The 23,970-nt window shown below is 48.5% G+C and overlaps 1 protein-coding gene across 7 annotated transcripts in view; it reads left to right on the forward strand.

Moving 5' to 3' along the window:
• Positions 1-13,450: 13,450 nt before the first annotated feature.
• SPRYD3 (SPRY domain containing 3) overlaps positions 13,451-23,970 on the forward strand; it is a 59,672-nt gene continuing 49,152 nt past the window's right edge. For 2 of the 7 annotated variants that reach the window (XR_011319403.1, XM_069758787.1), the window contains exons 1-2: positions 13,451-13,514; positions 15,137-15,272. Coding sequence is in view for 4 of the 7 variants with exons in the window: in XM_069758787.1 (XP_069614888.1) it covers positions 15,145-15,272 (128 nt within the window). In the remaining 3 variants the exon portion in view is untranslated. Of the gene's footprint in view, positions 13,515-13,566; positions 13,723-15,136; positions 15,273-23,970 lie in introns of those variants that run through there. The other 5 variants (XR_011319404.1, XM_069758788.1, XR_011319405.1 and 2 more) reach the window with 4 other exon arrangements.

The following is a 23,970-nucleotide window of genomic DNA, read 5'->3' on the forward strand; positions in this document are numbered from 1 at the left end:
GGTATACCCTTGATCAGCGCTTTAGGATGAGACGAGGAGGCGTGTAACAAAGAATTCACTGCTGTCTCTTTCCTAAATACATTTGTCTCCAAAAGACCATCCAATCCCTTGATAATCTGAATGTCCAAAAAATCCAAAGAGACCTGACTATACTTACAAGTCAGTTTAATGTTGACATTGTTGTCATTAAGGATATCCCGGAAAGCCAGAAGGTCCTGTTCTTTGATATTTTTATTCTTACATGATTAACACATATTACTCTGTTAGTTTGTTGAATGCATTTCAATAGATATATAGGTTTCTCTATATCTGGATGGCTTTTATGTGTATTGCATTCAGCACACTACTCGGAGATCCCACATTAGTTTAATTATTGTATTTATTGTGATTATGGGTTCTTATATATATTTATCCTTTTGATTTAGATTGTAGTATACACCTCTTTGCATGTTTATATCATTACATGGACCTATATTTGTATTATAGGTATAACATATTCCACAAGGATCTCGGAAGGAGATATAAAAAGGGGAGACAAGGGGCACAGAGTCTAAGTGTAGATGTATATTCACAGCAAGAAATATATATTGTTGCACTCACCCTTTGGATGTCTTGTATGTACATTCAATTGATCCGTATGATGGATCCACGCCTTATAGTATTCCGGTATGCAGCACTATTGCAGGAACTATGCCAGCCTTGATCCAAGGATTGCATGTGAATACAATGGTTAGAGAAAAAAAAAAAAAAATTCCTTTCTAGGCGCTTCCGGAAGACAAGGATAATTTGGAGGTTGAGATCATTTGCTCAGTACCAAATTTATTAGGACACTTTAATAAGAATAAAACAACGCGTTTCAGCCCACAACAGCCTTCATCAGGTATTATATGTGCTTTTCTGTGGGCTGAAACGCGTTGTTTTATTCTTATTAAAGTGTCCTAATAAATTTGGTACTGAGCAAATGATCTCAACCTTCAAATTATCCTTGTCTTCCGGAAGCGCCTAGAAAGGTATAACATATTAGCACAGACTATATTATGTTGTGATTCTATTAGGATAATTAGCGCACCTTTCTAGAATATAGTTTTATTATACATCTACTTCTCTAATATAGTTTATGTTAATACATGTAGCCATTATTTGCACAACAGGTATTGCACTGTAGCACCTTTCATAGTAACATAGTTAGTAAGGCCGAAAAAAAGACATTTGTCCATCCAGTTCAGCCTATATTCCATCATAATAAATACCCAGATCTACGTCCTTCTACAGAACCTAATAATTGTATGATACAATATTGTTCTGCTCCAGGAAGACATCCAGGCCTCTCTTGAACCCCTCGACTGAGTTCGCCATCACCACCTCCTCAGGCAAGCAATTCCAGATTCTCACTGCCCTAACAGTAAAGAATCCTCTTCTATGTTGGTGGAAAAACCTTCTCTCCTCCAGACGCAAAGAATGCCCCCTTGTGCCCGTCACCTTCCTTGGTATAAACAGATCCTCAGCGAGATATTTGTATTGTCCCCTTATATACTTATACATGGTTATTAGATCGCCCCTCAGTCGTCTTTTTTCTAGACTAAATAATCCTAATTTCGCTAATCTATCTGGGTATTGTAGTTCTCCCATCCCCTTTATTAATTTTGTTGCCCTCCTTTGTACTCTCTCTAGTTCCATTATATCCTTCCTGAGCACCGGTGCCCAAAACTGGACACAGTACTCCATGTGCGGTCTAACTAGGGATTTGTACAGAGGCAGTATAATGCTCTCATCATGGTATTCACTCAGGTATTTCATTAGGAGCACACTTAGAGACTCTCTTGCCTCTATATCCCAGCTCTCCTTCACTTATGCGGTGAGCGCTCGCTGATACACCCGGCATCGGGTTGCTGCGGCGACGCGTCTCTTCTGTGGCTCACTCCGCCCCCCTGCTCTGACACGTCGGGCTGGGGAGTGGATGAGCTCCTTGTGACGCCGACCGGCAGTGACGTCTGAGCCGGCGTGTTGAAGGGAGCGCCATTACAAACCGCTGCCACCACTGCATACATACTGCTATATAAACCCCCACATAGCCACTGACGATATGATTATCCCCCTGGACGAAGCCTAACCGCGAAACGCGCGTCGGGGTCCTTCTACTGAGCTGCATTTCAGGTAAAATACATCTTGACCTGTCCCTATGCTCTGCACCTTAGCACCAATATGCACCTTATAGCTACCATATAAGTGAGTGTAGGATTTCCACTTTGGATCTTTAGAACCACTATAGACCTAGCTTTAGGTAGTTTTTCTGCCATGCATTTTCTATTACTCTTGTTTTTTGTAGCATAATTCTGAATGACAATTTAGGCATTTTATTGCTGTGCATATACTTGTAGGCATGCTATTTCCAGCCCATATATTTTCAAACCTTTTTCTATTGTGATATATGTATGGTTTATATCAACCACATATATGGTAACTTGTTGGTCAGAATTTTTTGTCTTATTATTGGGCTTGTAGAAGTTTGTCACATTATGTCATGCACATTTAAAGCCTATTTTTGCCTACCCATTTATAGTCTTGGGATCATTTGATTATAGGTTTCCTGTGATGTATTTATCTTATGCAGTCAGTAGATTCTGTCACTTTATCGCCATTGAGTACTATTGGACTTGTTTAGTTTTTATATGCATTATTTAATAAACTTTAATGTTTTTATTGGCAAGAAGCTTCCGTGGTTTTTCTGATTTGATATTCGGCACCTAACAGGTGTTGGCAATAACTAAATCACACTTGCAGCCAGTTGACATGGATTAAAGTTGACTCAACCTCTGTCCTGTGTCCTTGTGTGTACCACATTGAGCATGAAGAAAGAAGACCAAAGAACTGTCTGACGACTTGAGAAACCAAATTGTGAGGAAGCATGAGCAATCTCAAGGCTACAAGTCCATCTCCAAAGACCCGAATGTTCCTGTGTCTACCGTGCGCAGTATCATCAAGAAGTTTAAAACCCATGGCACTGTGGCTAACCTCCCAAGATGTCGGAAAAAGAAAAATTGACAAGAGATTTCAACGCAAGATTGTGCGGATGTTGGATAAAGAACCTCGACTAACATCCAAACAAGTTCATGCTGCCCTGCAGTCCGAGGGTACAACAGTGTCAACCCGTACTATCCGCCGGCGTCTGAATGAAAAGGGACTGTATGGTAGGAGACCCAGGAAGACCCCACTTCTTACCCCGAGACATAAAAAAGCCAGGCTGGAGTTTGCCAAAACTTACCTGAAAAAGCCTAAAACGTTTTGGAAGAATGTTCTCTGGTCAGATGTGACAAAAGTAGAGCTTTTTGGGCAAAGGCATCAACATAGAGTTTACAGGAGAAAAAAAGAGGCATTCAAAGAAAAGAACACTGTCCCTACAGTCAAACATGGCAGAGGTTCCCTGATGTTTTGGGGTTGCTTTGCTGCCTCTGGCACTGGACTGCTTGATCGTGTGCATGGCATTATGAAGTCTGAAGACTACCACAAACTTTGCAGCATAATGTAGGGCCCAGTGTGAGAAAGCTGGGTCTCCCTCAGAGGTCATGGGTCTTCCAGCAGGACAATGACCCAAAACACACTTCAAAAAGCACTAGAAAATGGTTTGAGAGAAAGCACTGGAGACTTCTAAGGTGGCCAGCAATGAGTCCAGACCTGAATCCCATAGAACACCTGTGGAGAGATCTAAAAATGGCAGTCTGGAGAAGGCACCCATCAAATATCAGGGACCTGGAGCAGTTTGCCAAAGAAGAATGGTCTAAAATTCCAGCAGAGCATTGTAACAAACTCATTGATGGTTACCGGAAGCGGTTGGTCGCAGTTATTTTGGCTAAAGGTTGGGCAACCAAGTATTAGGCTGAGGGTGCCAATACTTTTGTCTGGCCCATTTTTGGAGTTTTGTGTGAAATGATCAATGTTTTGCTTTTTGCTTCCTTCTCTTTTGTGTTTTTTCATTTAAGACAAATTAAATGAAGATAAAACCAAATAATTTGTGATTGCAATCATTTTCAGGAAGAAAATGGAGTATTATCTGACAGAATTGCAGGGGTGTCAATACTTTTGGCCACAATTGTATCTCCTACAGCAATTGATCCAAGACAAACAGTAAGGGCTCACTCACACCGCCGGATAACATGGCCATGGGCTATCTGATGTTTTATCCTCTGTACCTCCCATGGGTCAGCTGCTGCAGGTCCATACACTGCCCTGGAGTGGCACCTGGTGGCCATCCTATGGCGTATCCTCACCTTCAGAGCTGCTGGTGAAGATCAGGCAGCCACTTAGTCACGTCCCTCCAGGGCAAGCCCGGCTAGTGGGGCAGGGGGTCCACATGCACCAGTGTCACAGACATGACCTTGGCCAAGCATTTCCAAAGACGTGGATAACAAAGTGCAGGTAATGGAGGATTTACCACAAAGTCCTGATCTCAATACTGTAGAAACTATAAGGCCTCCCTACTGACTGCAAGGTCAATTCTGTCAGGAGGAATGGGCCAAAATGACAGCAACCTAATGGGAGAGGTTTGTGGATGGCTACCTGAAATGTGTGGCCCAAGTTGGACAATTAAGTGGTCATCCTACCAAAATACTAACCAAGGAACCAGCGGGAATGTGATGAAAGAAATAAAAGCACAAATAAATCAGTCTCTGGCATTATTCTGACACGTCACAGTCTGGATCTATAGTAGTGATCCTCTAGAGAGAGAAAATATATGTACGAGGATTAAATGCCCGCAGCTACGAAAAACGGGATTCTAATGAAGGCGGCTAAGGTGTGTGTAAATGTAAAGGTACCGTCACACTAAGCGACGCTGCAGCGATACCGACAACGATCCGGATCGCTGCAGCGTCGCTGTTTGGTCGCTGGAGAGCTGTCACACAGACCGCTCTCCAGCGACCAACGATGCCGGTAACCAGGGTAAACATCGGGTAACTAAGCGCAGGGCCGCGCTTAGTAACCCGATGTTTACCCTGGTTACCATCCTAAAAGTAAAAAAAACAAACAGTACATACTTACCTACAGCCGTCTGTCCTCCAGCGCTGTGCTCTGCTCTCCTCCTGTACTGTCTGTGTGAGCACAGCGGCCGGAAAGCAGAGCGGTGACGTCACCGCTCTGCTTTCCGGCTGACCGACGCTCACAGTCAGTGCAGGAGGAGAGCAGAGCACAGCGCTGGAGGACAGACGGCTGTAGGTAAGTATGTAGTGTTTGTTTTTTTTACTTTTAGGATGGTAACCAGGGTAAACATCGGGTTACTAAGCGCGGCCCTGCGCTTAGTTACCCGATGTTTACCCTGGTTACCAGTGAAGACATCGCTGAATCGGTGTCACACACGCCGATTCAGCGATGTCTGCGGGGAGTCCAGTGACAAAATAAAGTTCTGGACTTTCTTCCCCGACCAGCGACAGCACAGCAGGGGCCTGATCGCTGCTGCCTGTCACACTGGACGATATCGCTAGTGAGGACGCTGCAACGTCACGGATCGCTAGCGATATCGTCTAGTGTGACGGTACCTTAAGGCTTCCTCTGTATATATTTGCTCCTACAGTCCATGGAGTCGTGTCTGAATGTGCATCGCCGTTTCCATGCTTTTCCTGCGCACACCAGCGGCTTCAACTCAGAATTTGCTATAGAGCTTTGTGATCGTCAGGCAAGACCAGGGGCGGATTATCAGAGGGTCAATATGGGCGGTAGCCCAGGGCCCAGTGGTCTGGGGGGGCCCTGGGCTACCGCACAGATTAGCCCTCTGATAATCGTCTGTGACTCTGTGAGACTGTGAATGCCCGCCGGGCGGCGTTTATGTGCCCCCGGATCCGGTGGGCAGAGAGACGGGGCCCGCATTGGGCCCCTTCTCATCTGTTCACCAGGCCCTTTCCGGCGCTGCGGCGGTTTCCTATTGATGTGCGGGCGCGCGCCCGCACATCAATAGTTAACAACAACAGCCGCCAGCCAATTGGAGGCTGGCGGCTGAAGTCGGCCGCAGCGCACACGTCGCCGGCGTCTGACGTCAGTCGCCGGCGAGTGTGCGCTGCTGAAGGGAGCTCACCGCCTGGAGCGCGGACAGGTGAGGAGGAGACTGTTTTTTTTTTTTTTTGATCAGTTAACGGTGGACAATGCTGGAGGGAGGACACACTGGGGGGCAATGCTGGAGGGAGGACACACTGGGGGGCAAAGCTGGAGGGAGGACACACTGGGGGGCAATGCTGGAGGGAGGACACACTGGGGGCAATGCTGGAGGACACACTGGGGGGCAATGCTGGAGGACACACTGGGGGGCAATGCTGGAGACACTGGGGCAGGTTGGAGGACACACTGGGGGGCAATGCTGGAGGACACACTGGGGGCAATGCTGGAGGACACACTGGGGGGCAATGCTGGAGACACTGGGGCAGGTTGGAGGACACACTGGGGGCAATGCTGGAGGACACACTGGGGGGCAATGCTGGAGGACACACTGGGGGGCAATGCTGGACACACTGGGGCAGGTTGGAGGACACACTGGGGGCAATGCTGGAGGACACACTGGGGGGCAATGCTGGACACACTGGGGCAGGTTGGAGGACACTGGGGGCAATGCTGGAGGACACACTGGGGCAATGCTGGAGGACACACTGGGGCAATGCTGGAGACACTGGGGCAGATTGCTGGAGGACACACTGGGGGCAATGCTGGAGGACACACTGGGGGGCAATGCTGGAGGACACACTGGGAAGCAATGCTGGAGGACACACTGGGGCAATGCTGGAGACACTGGGGCAGATTGCTGGAGGACACACTGGGGGGCAATGCTGGAGGACACACTGGGGGGCAATGCTGGAGGACACACTGGGGGGCAATGCTGGAGGACACACTGGGGCAATGCTGGAGACACTGTGGCAGATTGCTGGAAGACACACTGGGGGCAATGCTGGAGGACATACTGGGGGGCAATGCTGGACACACTGGGGCAGGTTGGAGGACACACTGGGGGCAATGCTGGAGGACACACTGGGGCAATGCTGGAGGACACACTGGGGGGCAATGCTGGAGGACACACTGGGGCAATGCTGGAGACACTGTGGCAGATTGCTGGAAGACACACTGGGGGCAATGCTGGAGGACACACTGGGGGGCAATGCTGGACACACTGGGGCAGGTTGGAGGACACACTGGGGGCAATGCTGGAGGACACACTGGGGGCAATGCTGGAGGACACTCTGGGGGGCAATGCTGGAGACACTGGGGCAGGTTGGAGGACACACTGGGGGCAATGCTGGAGGACACACTGGGGGGCAATGCTGGAGGACACTGGGGGGCAATGCTGGACACACTGGGGCAGGTTGGAGGACACACTGGGGGCAATGCTGGAGGACACACTGGGGGGCAATGCTGGACACACTGGGGCAGGTTGGAGGACACTGGGGGCAATGCTGGAGGACACACTGGGGCAATGCTGGAGGACACACTGGGGCAATGCTGGAGACACTGGGGCAGATTGCTGGAGGACACACTGGGGGCAATGCTGGAGGACACACTAGGGGGCAATGCTGGAGGACACACTGGGAAGCAATGCTGGAGGACACACTGGGGCAATGCTGGAGACACTGGGGCAGATTGCTGGAGGACACACTGGGGGCAATGCTGGAGGACACACTGGGGGGCAATGCTGGAGGACACACTGGGGGGCAATGCTGGAGGACACACTGGGGCAATGCTGGAGACACTGTGGCAGATTGCTGGAAGACACACTGGGGGCAATGCTGGAGGACACACTGGGGGGCAATGCTGGAGGACACACTGGGGGGCAATGCTGGACACACTGGGGCAGGTTGGAGGACACACTGGGGGCAATGCTGGAGGACACACTGGGGCAATGCTGGAGGACACACTGGGGCAATGCTGGAGACACTGGGGCAGATTGCTGGAGGACACACTGGGGCAATGCTGGAGGACACACTGGGGGGCAATGCTGGAGGACACACTAGGGGGCAATGCTGGAGGACACACTGGGGCAATGCTGGAGACACTGTGGCAGATTGCTGGAAGACACACTGGGGGCAATGCTGGAGGACACACTGGGGGGCAATGCTGGACACACTGGGGCAGGTTGGAGGACACACTGGGGGCAATGCTGGAGGACACACTGGGGCAATGCTGGAGACACTGGGGCAGATTGCTGGAGGACACACTGGGGCAATGCTGGAGGACACACTGGGGGGCAATGCTGGAGGACACACTAGGGGGCAATGCTGGAGGACACACTGGGGGGCAATGCTGGACACACTGGGGCAGGTTGGAGGACACACTGGGGGCAATGCTGGAGGACACACTGGGGCAATGCTGGAGGACACACTGGGGCAATGCTGGAGGACACACTGGGGCAATGCTGGAGACACTGGGGCAGATTGCTGGAGGACACACTGGGGGCAATGCTTGAGACAGTGGGGCAGATTGCTGGAGACAGTGGGGCAGATTTCTGGAGACAGTGGGGCAGATTTCTGGAGACAGTGGGGCAATGCTGGGGACAGTGGGGCAATGCTGGAGACAGTGGGGCAATGCTGGAGACAGTGGGGCAATGCTGGGGACAGTGGGGCAATGCTGGGGACAGTGGGACAATGCTGGAGACAGTGGGGCAATGCTGGAGACAGTGGGGCAGATTGCTGCAGGACACACTGGGGGGCAATGCTGGAGGACACACTGGGGGGCAATGCTGGAGACAGTGGGGCAGATTGCTGGAGACAGTGGGGCAGATTGCTGGAGACAGTGGGGCAGATTGCTGGAGACAGTGGGGGCAGGACTGGAGGCATGGGCAGAATGTAGACACGGGCATGATTGGAGACACGGGGTAGAATGAAAGACATGGGGCAGGATTGGATCATGGGGCAGGATGGATACGATGGAGACAGATGGGGCAGGATGGGGAGATCATATGGGGCAGGATGGATACTCATGAGTGCAGGATGGGAGAACATATGGCTGGAGCGAGGAATGAAATACATGGGGTGGGGAATAGTATTACCATAGGGGCTAATTAAGGGATATTATTACTGCAGTGATGTATTTATTTTATTTTTTGAGTATACTGTTTTAAATGGGGGGGCGGTCCTGTTACTGTGCAGAGTGACACTATATCGCCTTTTTCTCTTCATGTGGTGTAATGTAGAAGTTGTGAAAAATTAAGTAATGTGTTCTACAAGCGGAGCTCGAGATAACTGTGTTATTTCCTTCAGAAACGAGTCCTGGCTGGGAGAAATGATGGCGGTCTGTGCTGGATGAAAGATGAAGGACTTCACCTAGAGACGTCACTGGTGAGTCAGTGTTACCTATACACTGACACTATACACTGTATACTATATACAGAGCTCCTGTGTACAATGTCACCAGTGATCACTGTATTACCTCTACACAGACACTGCATACTAAGTACAGATCTCCTGTGAATATTGGCACTAATGGTGATAGTATTGTGTGTTTTTTTTTTTTTTTTTACTGATCAGTATTGTAGTATTCAGTCACTATGTGGTGGTAATATGTGGTCTGGAAATGGTGTTGTGGTATTTGTCCCTTGTATGTGCTATTTGGTCACCAAGTGGTAATATGTGGTCTTGACATGGTGCGGTGGTATTTGTTCCTTGTATGTGATATTATTCGATCACTGTGGTTGTAATTTGTGGTCTGGTCATGGTACGGTGGTATTTGTTCCTTGTATGTGATATTATTGGTCAAGATATACCTAAATTGTATTGCAGATTTTAACAAATATTTAATAGGTTACAGTAGAGTAGGGCCCGGCCATTTTTCTGGAATAATCTGGTACGGGTATCACATGACCCCCGTCACATGACCCCCGTCACATGACCCCCGTCACATGACCCCCGTCACATGACCGGGGGGGGGCCACAGTGTGTGAACAGCCCGGGGCCCTGGCTACCCTTAATCCACCCCTGGGCAAGACAGTTTTTTAATGGTGTTTTCAGGTCACAAATGAAAAGTCTACATTCACTCCATGTGACTGCCAAATTGTGACAGTAAGGCCGGGGTCACACTTGTGTGCGCAATGTGAGAAACTTGCATCACTTGGGACCGGAGTGTTCTGCTGCATAGTAATACCTGTAGCTGCACACTCCGGTCCCGAGTATTGATGCGCAAGTTTCCCGCATTGCACTCGCGTAACCCCGGCCTAAGTGCTGCACTCACTGTCATGACTCCCCTGTATTCCTGTGGGGTGCTGTTCCCATGAATGCAGGCACATGCTGACTAGACTCATCCAGCTCCTCTCATAGACGAGAATTGAGAGAAGAGCAGGAGTCCATGGGAAATACCAAGGAATGATGAGAGTGTGGGAAATATTGGGGAATCACGACAGTTCGGCAGGCACAGAGTGACAGCAGATTTTACTTTTATATATATATATGTATATATATATATATTGATGTATTTTGTATATTGATGTATTTTGTATATTGATTGTATATTGGCCTGGGACAGCTCATAGAATCTCACGGCTTTCAGTATCATCTCTATGCTAACGACACACAGATCTACATCTCTGGACCAGATATCACCTCCCTACTAACCAGAATCCCTCAATGTCTGTCTGCTATTTCATCCTTCTTCTCCACTAGATTTCTAAAACTTAACATGGACAAAACCGAATTCATCATCTTTCCCCCATCTCACGCGATCTCCCCAACGAACCTATCCATTACAGTAAACGGCTGCCCACTCTCCCCAGTCCCACAAGCCCGCTGTCTTGGGGTAATCCTTGACACTGATCTCTCCTTTAAACCACATATCCAAACCCTTTCCACTTCCTGCCGCCTCCAACTCAAAAATATTTCACGGATCCGCACATTCCTAAACCAAGAATCTGCAAAAACCCTAGTCCATGCCCTCATCATCTCCCGCCTTGACTACTGTAACCTCCTGCTCTGTGGCCTCCCCTCTAACACTCTTGCACCCCTCCAATCTATTCTAAACTCTGCTGCCCGACTAATCCACCTGTCCCCCCGCTATTCCCCGGCCTCTCCCCTCTGTCAATCCCTGCACTGGCTCCCCATCACCCAGAGACTCCAGTACAAAAGCCTAACCATGACATATAAAGCCATCCACAACCTGTCTCCTCCATACATCTGTGACCTCGTCTCCCGGTACTTTCCTGCACGCAACCTCCGATCCTCACAAGATCTCCTTCTCTACTCCCCTATTATCTCCTCTTCCCACAATCGCATACAAGATTTCTCTCGTGCATCCCCCCTACTCTGGAATGCTCTACCACAACATATCAGACTCTCGCCTACCATCGAAACCTTCAAAAAGAACCTGAAGACCCACCTCTTCCGACAAGCCTACAACCTGCAGTAACCACCGATTGACCAAACCGCTGCACGGCCAGCTCTACCCTCACCTACTGTATCCTCACCCATCCCTTGTAGATTGTGAGCCCTCGCGGGCAGGGTCCTCTCTCCTCCTGTACCAGTTGTGACTTGTATTTTTCAAGATTATTGTACTTGTTTTTATTATGTATACCCCTCCTCACATGTAAAGCGCCATGGAATAAATGGCGCTATAATAATAAATAATAATAATAATGTATGATGATCATAAAGCTCCATAACAAATTCTGGATTGAAGGCTTAATAATGACAAATTGTCCACTGCTAGGAGGCGGAGTGCACGATCAGAAGGCTAGGGGCTACCAGGTACACATAAAATTGGCCATTTTTATGCGCTAAACGCTCTCATTTTTCATATTTCTAGTGCAGTAATGCAGTTCAATTTTTGTGTTTCATATTTGCATGTTTTGGCGCTGCAGTGTGCTGCCTTATTTACTTAACTATATACGAGTTGGCGACTCTAGGTTCAGCACCTGTTCACACTGAGTCTATGTTTGGATGTGCTGGTCAGGTTTTTGAAATGTAAGGCTATGTGCACACATTGCAGATTTGGCTCTGCGGATCCGCAGCAGTTTTCCATGCGTTGTACAGTACCATGTAGATGGAAAACCAAATCCGCTGTGCCCATGGTGCAGAAACGCTGCGTTATTTTCCGCAGCATGTCAATTCTTTGTGCGGATTCCGCAGCGTTTTACACCTATTCCTTAAAGGGAACCTGTCACCCCCAAAATCGTATGTGAGCTAAGCCCACCGATATCAGAGGCTTATCTACAGCATTCTGTAATGCATTCTGTAATGCTGTAGATAAGCCGCCTATGTCACCTGAGAGATGAGAAAAAGAGGTTAGATTATACTCACCCAGGGGCGGTCCCGCTGCGGTCCGGTCCGATGGGCGTCACGGTTCGGGGCCTCCCATCTTCTTACCATGACATCCTCTTCTTGTCTTCACGCTCCGGCGCAGGCGTACTCTGCCCTGTTGAGGACAGAGCAAAGTACTGCAGTGCGCAGGCACCGGGAAAGGTCAGAGAGGCCCAGCGCCTGCGCACTGCAGTACTTTGCTCCGTCCTCAATAGGGCAGAGTACGCCTGCGCCGGAGCGTGAAGACAAAAAGAGGACGCCATCGTAAGATGGGAGGCCCCGGACCGTGACGCCCATTGGACCGGACCGCAGCGGGAACACCCGCCAGGTGAGTATAATATCACTTCCTTTTCTCATCTTTCGGGTTACATCGGGGGCTCATCTACAGCATTACAGAATGCATTACAGAATGCTGTAGATAAGCCCCTGATGCCGGTGGGCTTTCCTCACCTTCCATTTTGAGGGTGACAGGTTCCCTTTAATATGAATCCGCAGGTGTAAAACCGCACACAAAAGGCACTAAATCCGCGGTGAATCCGCAACGTGTGCACATAGCCTTAAGCCGCGTGGGTGAGGATTTCTCACAGCTTTCATCCTGTGTTTTGCCAAAGGAGAAAATCCACCGCATAACTGCCCATACTGGGGGAAACCATCTATAATGCGGGACAATAGACTCCGAGTCCTTTCCTGGTCCTGTAGGTGCGTAACACCCGGATCCTGAGCTCACACTCTGACACATGGTTACACAGGTCGGGCCACATTTCTGTACAGCGCGCCTGGGTACAGCACACAGCAGAGGAGGAGTGACACCACTGAGTCACCGGCTACACACCAACCCTCACTCACACGTAACACCATGTACGCTGGTAAGTCCCACATCACCAAGCCAAAAGTACAACCTCTCCCTACAAGTGGAGAATGTTTTCTCTGACTCGGTAGTAAATGTCTCCGTGGCGTGGCAGCTTCAGGTACCTTCAGCTCCATTTTCCCGTAGCTCAATAGTAACCCTACAGGAAGAGAACAACTCAGGCAAAATGGCGCCAGCAGCGAAGACAATAAATGTCTCACAGGTTAGCACTCTAGAACACGTCAGTTAAAAGTTATCCTATCTCTTTATTCCCGCCTTTCCGTGATTTTGGTTGGCTGAACCGTATGTCTGTTTTAATAGATGGCGCTGATTGGCTGATTGTGAAGCGAGCGGTGATTGATTGGCTCGCCTTGGCGAGAGTGGGGAGAACTAGTGACTGATGGTATCCATGGCGGAAGGTAAGAGCGCTGCGCTGCGGGCATATGCTGGAGGGGACGTGGGTGTTGAGCTGCTGACGGAGGGGGCGTCATGGAGGAGATGGAGCTGGTACGTCAGTGCTGCGGACGGTGTGGCGCAGATGAGCTGCCGGGAATGTTCAGCGTGTGACGGGCTCTGGATGACACGCAGCGCAGGCGGCAGGTGATGGCTGCGGTACCTGAGGACCCCGTATGTGTCTGTTCTGTGGCCGGGCGTTAATATGGAGGATTGCGTGTCACACACCGGATGGATGGAGAATGTGTGTGACATATATTATATATATATATATGTGTGTGTATGAATATATATATATATATATATATAATGTGCCTGTCCCTTTAATAGCAGCTCCAGCGATCAGCTGCTTCCTGCTGGCTGGGTGATCCCTATGTGACTGACTGCTGTGCTGTCAGTGGATCCCGCCCGGCGAGGAGCCTCATGATTGGTCGTGTTATTAATATTCTCCATGGGCCGCTTTCTATTTATTGAGAACCTGTTGCCTCTTCCCATGTGTACCCGCTTAGAACGTCTGGGGCATCTGGTAGGACCTTGCCTTGTACCGGTTCTCTGCTTTTCCTCACAGGTATTCCCATCTCCAAGATCCTATCCCAATATGCAGTAGGTGCAGTAATAATATTAGAAATCTAGGATAGTTCTTCTGATTTGCTATGTCGCTCACCCCGTGTGCAGGGCATTACCATAGTTTAGGTATCTAAGGCCACTAAAAACTGTCACTATGAGTGGGAGCTACCATGGATCCCTAAGCAATAGCAATGCCGTGCACATGGGGTAAGCGACATAGCAAATCAGAAGAACTATACTACATTTCTAATTGTTATTACAATTACTGCACTGGATTTTGGAGATGGGAGTACTCCTGTAAGGTACAGAGCCCCATTTTCAGGATCTCTGTGATTGGGAAGTTATCCCCGGTTTATGGATGTTCCCGGCAGGCGCGCACCTCTCCCCGGCATCATGGAGTCTGTGCAATCCAGATTGACAGTTCAGACCATGCGCTGCTGTGTGGGGCAGCAGTGTCTCTGCAGCATCAGAGGAGCGCGGTGGGACTGCCGATGGCCTGCGGTGGGACTGCCGATGGCCTGCAGCGGTCGCTAACGCTGCCGAGATCTGGACAGATCCAGAGGACAAGCACTACTGGAAATGGCTTATGAGCGCGGCACATGTTCGTCCTCCGCTAGGTGACTGCGTTGGTTGTCGGTAACAAGTAGTCAACGCTATAATTAAATAACCCTTTATTGATATATTGACAAGTGGGTGTGTCCACACTGTCCAATCACTGGTGTCGGTGTCAGACTGTGTAGTGACACCCACTTGTATATTTTAGCCGTACATTTCTAATAGGAATGATGTGATTGGCACAAGGCAACTCTATACGGGATGGTTTAACCATGTAGTGCCAGTCAGAAATGCAGATTAAAAAAAAAAAAACTAAAAATCCTGTCCGTTTTTTTTCTATTAGTCCCCCCCCCCTTTTTTGTTTGTCTTAGTAGGGTAAACATCCCCTTTAAGATCACAGTTGTATAATTTGCGGCTCTCAGGCGCTCACACAGCAGTAAATACCGTCCTTTATACCATTTTCCAGGCTAAGACATGGATGACCTGAACCTTCACTACCGATTTCTCAACTGGAGACGTCGCATCCGCGAGATCCGTGAGGTGCGAGCTGTGCGATACCAGGAGAGGGCCAAGCACATTATGGTAGATGGGGATACCCTAAGGTGGGGAACAGAACTCGGAGTTTTAGGATGATCTTCGTTTTTTTTCTTTTGCAATTGGATGTAAATATTAATGGATATTATTCCATGTATGAGATTTAACCCCTTCATGACCCAGCCTATTTTGACCTTAATGACCTGGCCGTTTTTTGCAATTCTGACCAGTGTCCCTTTATGAGGTAATAACTCAGGAACGCTTCAACGGATCCTAGCGGTTCTGAGATTGTTTTTTCGTGACATATTGGGCTTCATGTTAGTGGTAAATTTAGGTCAATAAATTCTGCGTTTATTTGTGATAAAAACGGAAATTTGGCGAAAATTTTGAAAATTTCGCAATTTTCACATTTTGAATTTTTATTCTGTTAAACCAGAGAGTTATGTGACACAAAATAGTTAATAAATAACATTTCCCACATGTCTACTTTACACCAGCACAATTTTGGAAACAAAATTTTTTTTTGCTAGGAAGTTATAAGAGTTAAAATTTGACCAGCGATTTCTCATTTTTACAACGAAATTTACAAAACCATTTTTTTTAGGGACCACCTCACATTTGAAGTCAGTTTGAGGGGTCTATATGGCTGAAAATACCCAAAAGTGACACCATTCTAAAAAATGCACCCCTCAAGGTACTCAAAACCACATTCAAGAAGTTTATTAACCCTTCAGGTGCTTCACAGCAGCAGAAGCAACATGGAAGGAAAAAATGAACATTTAACTTTTTAGTCACAAAAATTATCTTTTAGCAACATTTTTTTTATTTTCCCAATGGTACAAGGAGAAACTGAACCACGAAAGTTGTTGTCCAATTTGTCCTGAGTACGCTGATACCTCATATGTGGGGGTAAACCACTGTTTGGGCGCACGGCAGGGCTTGGAAGGGAAGGAGCGCCATTTGACTTTTTGAATGAAAAATTGGCTCCACTCTTTAGCGGACACCATGTCACGTTTGGAGAGCCCCCGTGTGCCTAAACATTGGAGCTCCCCCACAAATGACCCCATTTTGGAAACTAGACCCCCCAAGGAACTTATCTAGATGCATATTGAGCACTTTAAACCCTCAGGTGCTTCACAAATTGATCTGTAAAAATGAAAAAGTACTTTTTTTTTCACAAAAAAATTCTTTTCGCCTCAGTTTTTCATTTTCACATGGGCAATAGGATAAAATGAATCCTAAAATTTGTTGGGCAATTTCTCCCGAGTACGCCGATACCTCATATGTGGGGGTAAACCACTGTTTGGGCACACGGCAGGGCTCGGAAGGGAAGGCGCGCCATTTGACTTTTTGAATGGAAAATTAGCTCCAATTGTTAGCGGACACCATGTCGCGTTTAGAGAGCCCCTGTGTGCCTATGCATTGGAGCTCCCCCACAAGTGACCCCATTTTGGAAACTAGACCCCCCAAGGAACTTATCTAGATGCATATTGAGCACTTTAAACCCCCAGGTGCTTCACAGAAGTTTATAATGCAGAGCCATGAAAATAAAAAATAATTTTTCTTTCCTCAAAAATGATTTTTAGCCTGGAATTTCCTATTTTGCCAAGGGTAATAGGAGAAATTGGACCGCAAATGTTGTTGTCCAGTTTGTCCTGAGTACGCTGATACCCCATATGTGGGGGTAAACCACTGTTTGGGCGCACGGCAGGGCTCGGAAGGGAAGGCACGCCAATTGGCTTTTTAAATGGAAAATTAGCTCCAATCATTAGCGGACACCATGTCACGTTTGGAGAGCCCCTGTGTGCCTAAACATTGGAGATCCCCCACATATGACCCCATTTTGGAAACTAGACCCCTAAAGGAACTAATCTAGATGTGTGGTGAGGACTTTGAACTTCCAAGTGCTTCACAGAAGTTTATAACGCAGAGCCATGAAAATAAAATAAAAATTTTATTTTCTCTAAAATGATTTTTTAGCCTGCAATTTATTATTTTCCCAAGGGTAAAAGGAGAAATTTGACCCCAAAAGTTGTTGTACAGTTTCTCCTGAGTACGCTGATACCCCATATGTGGGGGTAAACCACAGTTTGGGCACATGTCGGGGCTCGGAAGTCAAGTAGTGACATTTTGAAATGCAGACTTTGATGGAATGCTCTGCGGGCGTTACGTTGCGTTTGCAGAGCCCCTGATGTGGCTAAACAGTAGAAACCCCCCACAAGTGACCCCATTTTAGAAACTAGACCCCGAAAGGAACTTATCTAGATGTGAGGTGAGCACTTTGAACCCCCAAGTGCTTCACAGAAGTTTATAACACAGAGCAGTGAAAATAATAAATACGTTTTCTTTCCTCAAAAATAATTTTTTAGCCCAGAATTTTTTATTTTCCCAAGGGTTACAGGAGAAATTGGACCCCAAAAGTTGTTGTCCAGTTTCTCCTGAGTACGCTGATACCCCATATGTGGGGGTAAACCACTGTTTGGGCACACGTCGGGGCTCAGAAGGGAAGTAGTGACTTTTGAAATGCAGACTTTGATGGAATGGTCTGCGGGCGTCACGTTGCGTTTGCAGAGCCCCTGGTGTGCCTAAACAGTAGAAACCCCCCACAAGTGACCCCATTTTGGAAACTAGACCCCCCAAGGAACTTATCTAGATATGTGGTGAGCACTTTGAACCCCCAAGTGCTTCACAGACGTTTACAACGCAGAGCCGTGAAAATAAAAAATAATTTTTCTTTCCTCAAAAATGATGTTTTAGCAAGCAATTTTTTATTTTCTCAAGGGTAACAGGAGAAATTGGACCCCAGTAATTGTTGCCCAGTTTGTCCTGAGTACGCTGATACCCCATATGTGGGGGTAAACCACTGTTTGGGCACATGTCGGGGCTCGGAAGTCAAGTAGTGACGTTTTGAAATGCAGACTTTGATGGAATGGTCTGCGGGCGTCACGTTGTGTTTGCAGAGCCCCTGGTGTGCCTAAACAGTAGAAACCCCCCACAAGTGACCCCATTTTGGAAACTAGACCCCCCAAGGAACTTATCTAGATATGTGGTGAGCACTTTGAACCCCCAAGTGCTTCACAGACGTTTACAACGCAGAGCCGTGAAAATAAAAAATCATTTTAATTTCCTCAAAAATGATGTTTTAGCAAGCAATTTTTTATTTTCTCAAGGGTAACAGGAGAAATTGGACCCCAGTAATTGTTGCCCAGTTTGTCCTGAGTACACTGATACCCCATATGTGGGGGTAAACCACTGTTTGGGCACACGTCGGGGCTCGGAAGGGAAGGAGCACCATTTGACTTTTTGAATGAAAGATTGGCTGGAATCAATGGTGGCGCCATGTTGCGTTTGGAGACCCCCTGATGTGCCTAAACAGTGGAAACCCCTCAATTCTAACGCCAACACACCCCTAACCCTTATCCCAACTGTAGCCGTAACCCTAACCACAACCCTAACCGCAACACACCCCTAACCACAACCCTAACCCCAACACACCCCTAACCCTAACCACAACCCTAATTCCAACCCAACCCTAACCCTAAGGCTATGTACCCACGTTGCGGATTCGTGTGAGATTTTTCCGCACCATTTTTGAAAAATCCGCGGGTAAAAGGCACTGCGTTTTACCTGCGGATTTACTGCGGATTTCACCTGCGGATTCCTATTGAGGAATAGGTGTAAAACGCTGCGGAATCCGCACAAAGAATTGACATGCTGCGGAAAATACAACGCAGCGTTTCCGTGCGGTATTTTCCGCACCATGGGCACAGCGGATTTGGTTTTCCATAGGTTTACATGGTACTGTAAACCTGATGGAACACTGCTGCGGATCCGCAGCGGCCAATCCGCTGCGGATCCGCAGCCAAATCCGCACCGTGTGCACATAGCCTAATTCTAAAGGTATGTGCACACGCTGCGGAAAACGCTGCGGATCCGGAGCAGTTTCCCATGAGTTTACAGTTCAATGTAAACCTATGGGAAACAAAAATCGCTGTACACATGCTGCGGAAAAACTGCACGGAAACGCAGCGGTTTACATTCCGCAGCATGTCACTTCTTTCTGCGGATTCCACAGCGGTTTTACAACTGCTCCAATAGAAAATCGCAGTTGTAAAACCGCAGTGAAATGCGCAGAAAAACCGCGGTAAATCTGCCATAAATCCGCAGCGGTTTAGCACTGCGGATTTATCAAATCCGCTGCGGAAAAATCCGCAGAGGACCAGAATACGTGTGCACATACCGAAACCCTAACCCTAACCCTACCCCTAACCCTACCCCTAACCCTAACCCTACCCCTACCCCTAACCCTAGCCCTAACCCTAGCCCTACCCCTAGCCCTAACCCTACCCCTACCCCTAACCCTACCCCTAACCCTACCCCTAACCCTAACCCTAGTTCTAACTCCAACCTTAGTGAAAAAAAAAAAAAATTCTTTATTTTATTATTGTCCCTATCTATGGGGGACAAATGGGGGGGGTCATTTACTGTTTTTTTATTTTGACCACTGTGATAGATTATATCACAGTGATCAAAATTCACATTGGAACGAATCTGCCGGCCGGCAGATTCGGCGGGCGCACTGCGCATGCGCCCGCCATTTTGGAACATGGCGGCGCTCGGGGAAGAAGACGGACGGGACCCCGCCAGGATCGGTAAGTATAAGGGGGGGAGATCAGGGCACAGGGGGGGGAGATCAGGGCACGGGGGGGCGTCGGAGCACGGGGGGGGAGGGATCGGAGCATGGGGGAGAGTGATCGGTGTGCGGGCGGGTGGATCGGTGTGCAGGGGGGGTGGATCGGTGTGCAGGGGGGGTGGTTCGGAGCACGGGGGGGGATCGGAGTGCGGGGGGGTTTGATTGGAGCACGGGGGGGTGTGATTGGAGCACGGGGGGAGCGGGCAGGAGGACGGGGGAGCGGAGCACAGGACGGAGGGGAGCGGGCCACAGATCGGGGGGCTGGGGGGGCGATCGGTGGGGTGGGGTGGGGGCACATTAGTATTTCCAGCCATGGCCGATGATATTGCAGCATCGGCCATGGCTGGATTGTAATATTTCACCATTTTTTTAGGTGAAATATTACAAATCGCTCTGATTGGCAGTTTCACTTTCAACAGCCAATCAGAGCGATCGTAGCCACGAGGGGGTGAAGCCACCCCCCCTGGGCTAAACTACCACTCCCCCTGTCCCTGCAGATCGGGTGAAATGGGAGTTAACCCTTTCACCGGATCTGCAGGGACGCGATCTTTCTGTGACACAGCATATGCGTCACAGGTCGGATTGGCACCGACTTTCATGACGCATACGCTGTGTCACAGGTCGGGAAGGGGTTAAAGGGCACCTGTCAGCAGATCAGCCCTCCTAAGCCGTCTATATGGGCATATAGGTCATGGGAAGCTGAATAATATCATACCTTGACATCTGCAATTCTATGATGTGTTACAGAGAAATCCACATTATTCTCAATATGTAAATGAGCCGTTAAGATCTCCTGCAGATCACTGTCCTGAAAAGCTCATTTGCATATAAGAAAAACATGGATTTCTCTGGAATCAGACATCTGATCGCAGATATCGAGGTATCCTGTTATTCAGCTTCCTATGACCTACATGCTCATATAGACGGCTCAGGAGGGTTGATCCTACTGACAGATTCCTTTTAATAAGGAAAGTGATGAAAATTATATTGGTGATGGCGGTTTTCCCATAGACTTCTATTGGGCGAATGTTGATTGCAGATTTCCCACTATTTATAAGAAGTTTACCCTGAAAGTCGCTCTTCTTTACATTTCCTGCTCAAATGAATGTGATCTATTGTTCCCAGTTATTAGCTGTTTTAGGTAAAGGTAGAGGGAGGTTAATGGTGGTCGGTGGCCTTACTGGCAGGAGTTTCTTCCCGAATGTCTTCTTCTCCTTAACCTCGGAGACGTTTCTATTTGCTGATGTATAAGTTGTGTGTTCTGTGACTAATCTCCCTCGTGTCACCGGTGAGTCAGTCTGCAGCACAATCCGAGGTGCTGGGAACATGAAGACAGGGCTGTGGAGTCGGAGTCATGGAAATCGAGGAGTCGGAGGTTTGGCTCACCGACCCCACCGCCCTGCACGAAGGCAATTTATTCATGTAGTAATGACGTGACCCACGGCGTCCAATAATATCACTACTTCTGGCAACATTAAAAGATTTTTCGACATTTCAATGTCCCCGAGTCTTGGTCAAGGTGTCGCAGCTCTGGTGTGTAGAGGAAGGATGCCACCCGGCGTGATATAGGGTCCACTTCAACTCTGACCTTCCCGTTCACACCAGGGTTTTGACACCCAGACACAGACGCGGGAGAATCGAAACGTCACCTTGTGCAGTGAATGTGAATGCGTGATTTTAAGGGACCCACCAAAACCACCACCAGTGCTCTCCGAATGATCCTGATTCATTCTCCCGTGCTGTCACCAACGTATGGCAATTACTGTAGGGTACATGTATCATACATACCTCGTACTAAAGGTGAGCATACAGGGAATAGGAAAGTCTCCCACACCCACCCTTTTTCCTGAAGGATCAGGCATGTCTGCTTTTAACATGCCTGATTCTTTGTTCACACAGGAGATGACCCTGTCGTGGTGCTTGGCAGTGGCCTATTTCTCTCATCCCATTAAGGCTACTTTCACACTAGCGTCGGGCTCGGCCGAGGTTACCGACGCTAGCGTTGTTTGCGCCGCACAACGGGTGCAGGGGATGCAGATTTTCATCGCATCCGCTGCCCCATTGTGAGGTGCGGGGAGGTGGGGGAGGAGTTCTGGCCGCGCATGCGCGGTCGGAAAAAGCGGTCCGTCGGCAGCAAAAAACGTTACATGTAGCGTTTTTTGCTCCCGACGGTCCGCCAAAGCACAATCTTTATTTTTATATAGCGCTAACATATTCCGCAGCGCTTTACAGACATTATCATCGCTGACCCCGATGGGACTCACAAGCTAAATTCCCTATCAGTATGTCTTTGGAATGTGGGAGGAAACCGGAGAACCCGGAGGAAACCCACGCAAACATGGGGAGAACATACAATCTCCTTGTAGATGTTGTCCTTGGTGGGATTTGAACCCAGGACCCCAGCGCTGCAGTGCTAATCACTGAGCCTCCGTGCTGCCCTAATCTGATCACGGAGCCACACGCAATAATGGCTCAGGTATTGTAGCTGAGGAGCGCACCAGATTCACCATGTGCGGCACAGAGGCCAGTGTGGTAGTTTCTCACATGGAATTGTAATGAGATTTTTGCATCAGTAATTTGTCAGCAGGACAATATTGTAAAAAAAAAAAAAATTATTTTTTTTCTTCAGCTTTTTGTATGTGATTAGTAACAATTTAAGGGTACGTTCACACTAGCGTTGCGCCGCCCTGCGTCGGCGACGCAACGCGCGACGCATCGAAAAACGCGCGCGTTTTGCGACGCGTGCGTCGTTTTTGACCAAAATCGGACGCACAGAAAATGCAACTTGTAGCGTTTTCGTGCGTCCGACGCCAGCGTCGGAAACGACGCACGTGGCGAAAAACGCAACCAAAAAGACGCACGCGTCCCCTATGTTAAACATAGGGGCGCGTCGCCGCTGCGTCGCCGACGCAACAGCGGCGCAACGCTAATGTGAACTTAGACTTAGTGACTACAAGAAGTCCTGACACTGTCCTGTTCAGTTTTTCACAAGTAGAAAATGCTGCCATCATAGTGTATGGGGCTTTTCACATGTCTGTGTTTTTTTTTTTTTTTTTTTTTTTTTTTTTTTTTTTTTCCTTGAGTTTCCAGAGAAAAAAAGCTAAAAGCGGAGATGTTCATACTTGAATATAACACAAATGCTTCCAATCACAGACAAAACCTGAGCACCAGAAATATTCTCTCGCAACACTGAAGTTGGTAGAAAGAGTTCTTTATTCCATCCCAGAAACAGACAACAGCATTTCCACTCTAAATACAGGGGCGTGTAAAAGTTTGGGCACCCCTGGTTAAAATTACTGTTCTTGTGAACAGTTAAGGAAGTTGAAGATGAATTTATCTCTGAAAGGCCTAAAGTTAAAGATGACACATTTACCTTGTATTTTAGGCAAATAAAAAAGTCATTTTTTTACATTTTAGAAATTACAAGAAGGAAAGTGGGTCAATGCAAAAGTTCGGGCACCCTGCATGGTTAGTACCTAGTAGCACCCCCCTTTTGCAAGTATCACAACTTGTAAACACTTTTTTCTCAGTCGCCCATGACAGCACTACCAGAGAGAGGGAATCCGCCCTTCAGGACAGGAAACCTACAGGATAAAAAGGGCGGTACCTCTCTCCTGCGTCAGTTTTGTTTCCTGTCCTGACAGGGAACCCTCTAGGATGGTACCTGAGATCCGGAGCCGACCAGTCGACCTATGACGGCGGGGAGGCCCCTGTCACGGCTGGCGCGGTGTCCGACGCCGCCACTGCTGGGTCCGATGGGGCTGCAGAGTGCGCGGAGGGAAGCGCGGCCACCTCCCCGGATTGGGGTAGGGGCTTCGGGGACCCGGTGTGCCTCGGGCAGAGGCACTTCCTGATTCGGAGCGGTGGCCTGGTGTGTGAAGGAGCACCAAGATGGCCGCCGCACCGGATATAGAGAACACTACTTCCGGGTCCCGGACAGAGCGCGCATGCTCAGTAATCCAAGGGGGATCCGCGCTTTCCTGGGACGCAGCCCTGGAGGAGGGGGTGAATCGGCGTATAGTATTTAAGCACCGCTGTGGAATCACTCTTTGCTGCATGCGGTCCTAATAATG

The sequence above is a fragment of the Ranitomeya imitator genome, chromosome 3 (genome assembly GCF_032444005.1).
Source record: "Ranitomeya imitator isolate aRanImi1 chromosome 3, aRanImi1.pri, whole genome shotgun sequence".
NCBI lineage: Eukaryota > Metazoa > Chordata > Amphibia > Anura > Dendrobatidae > Ranitomeya > Ranitomeya imitator.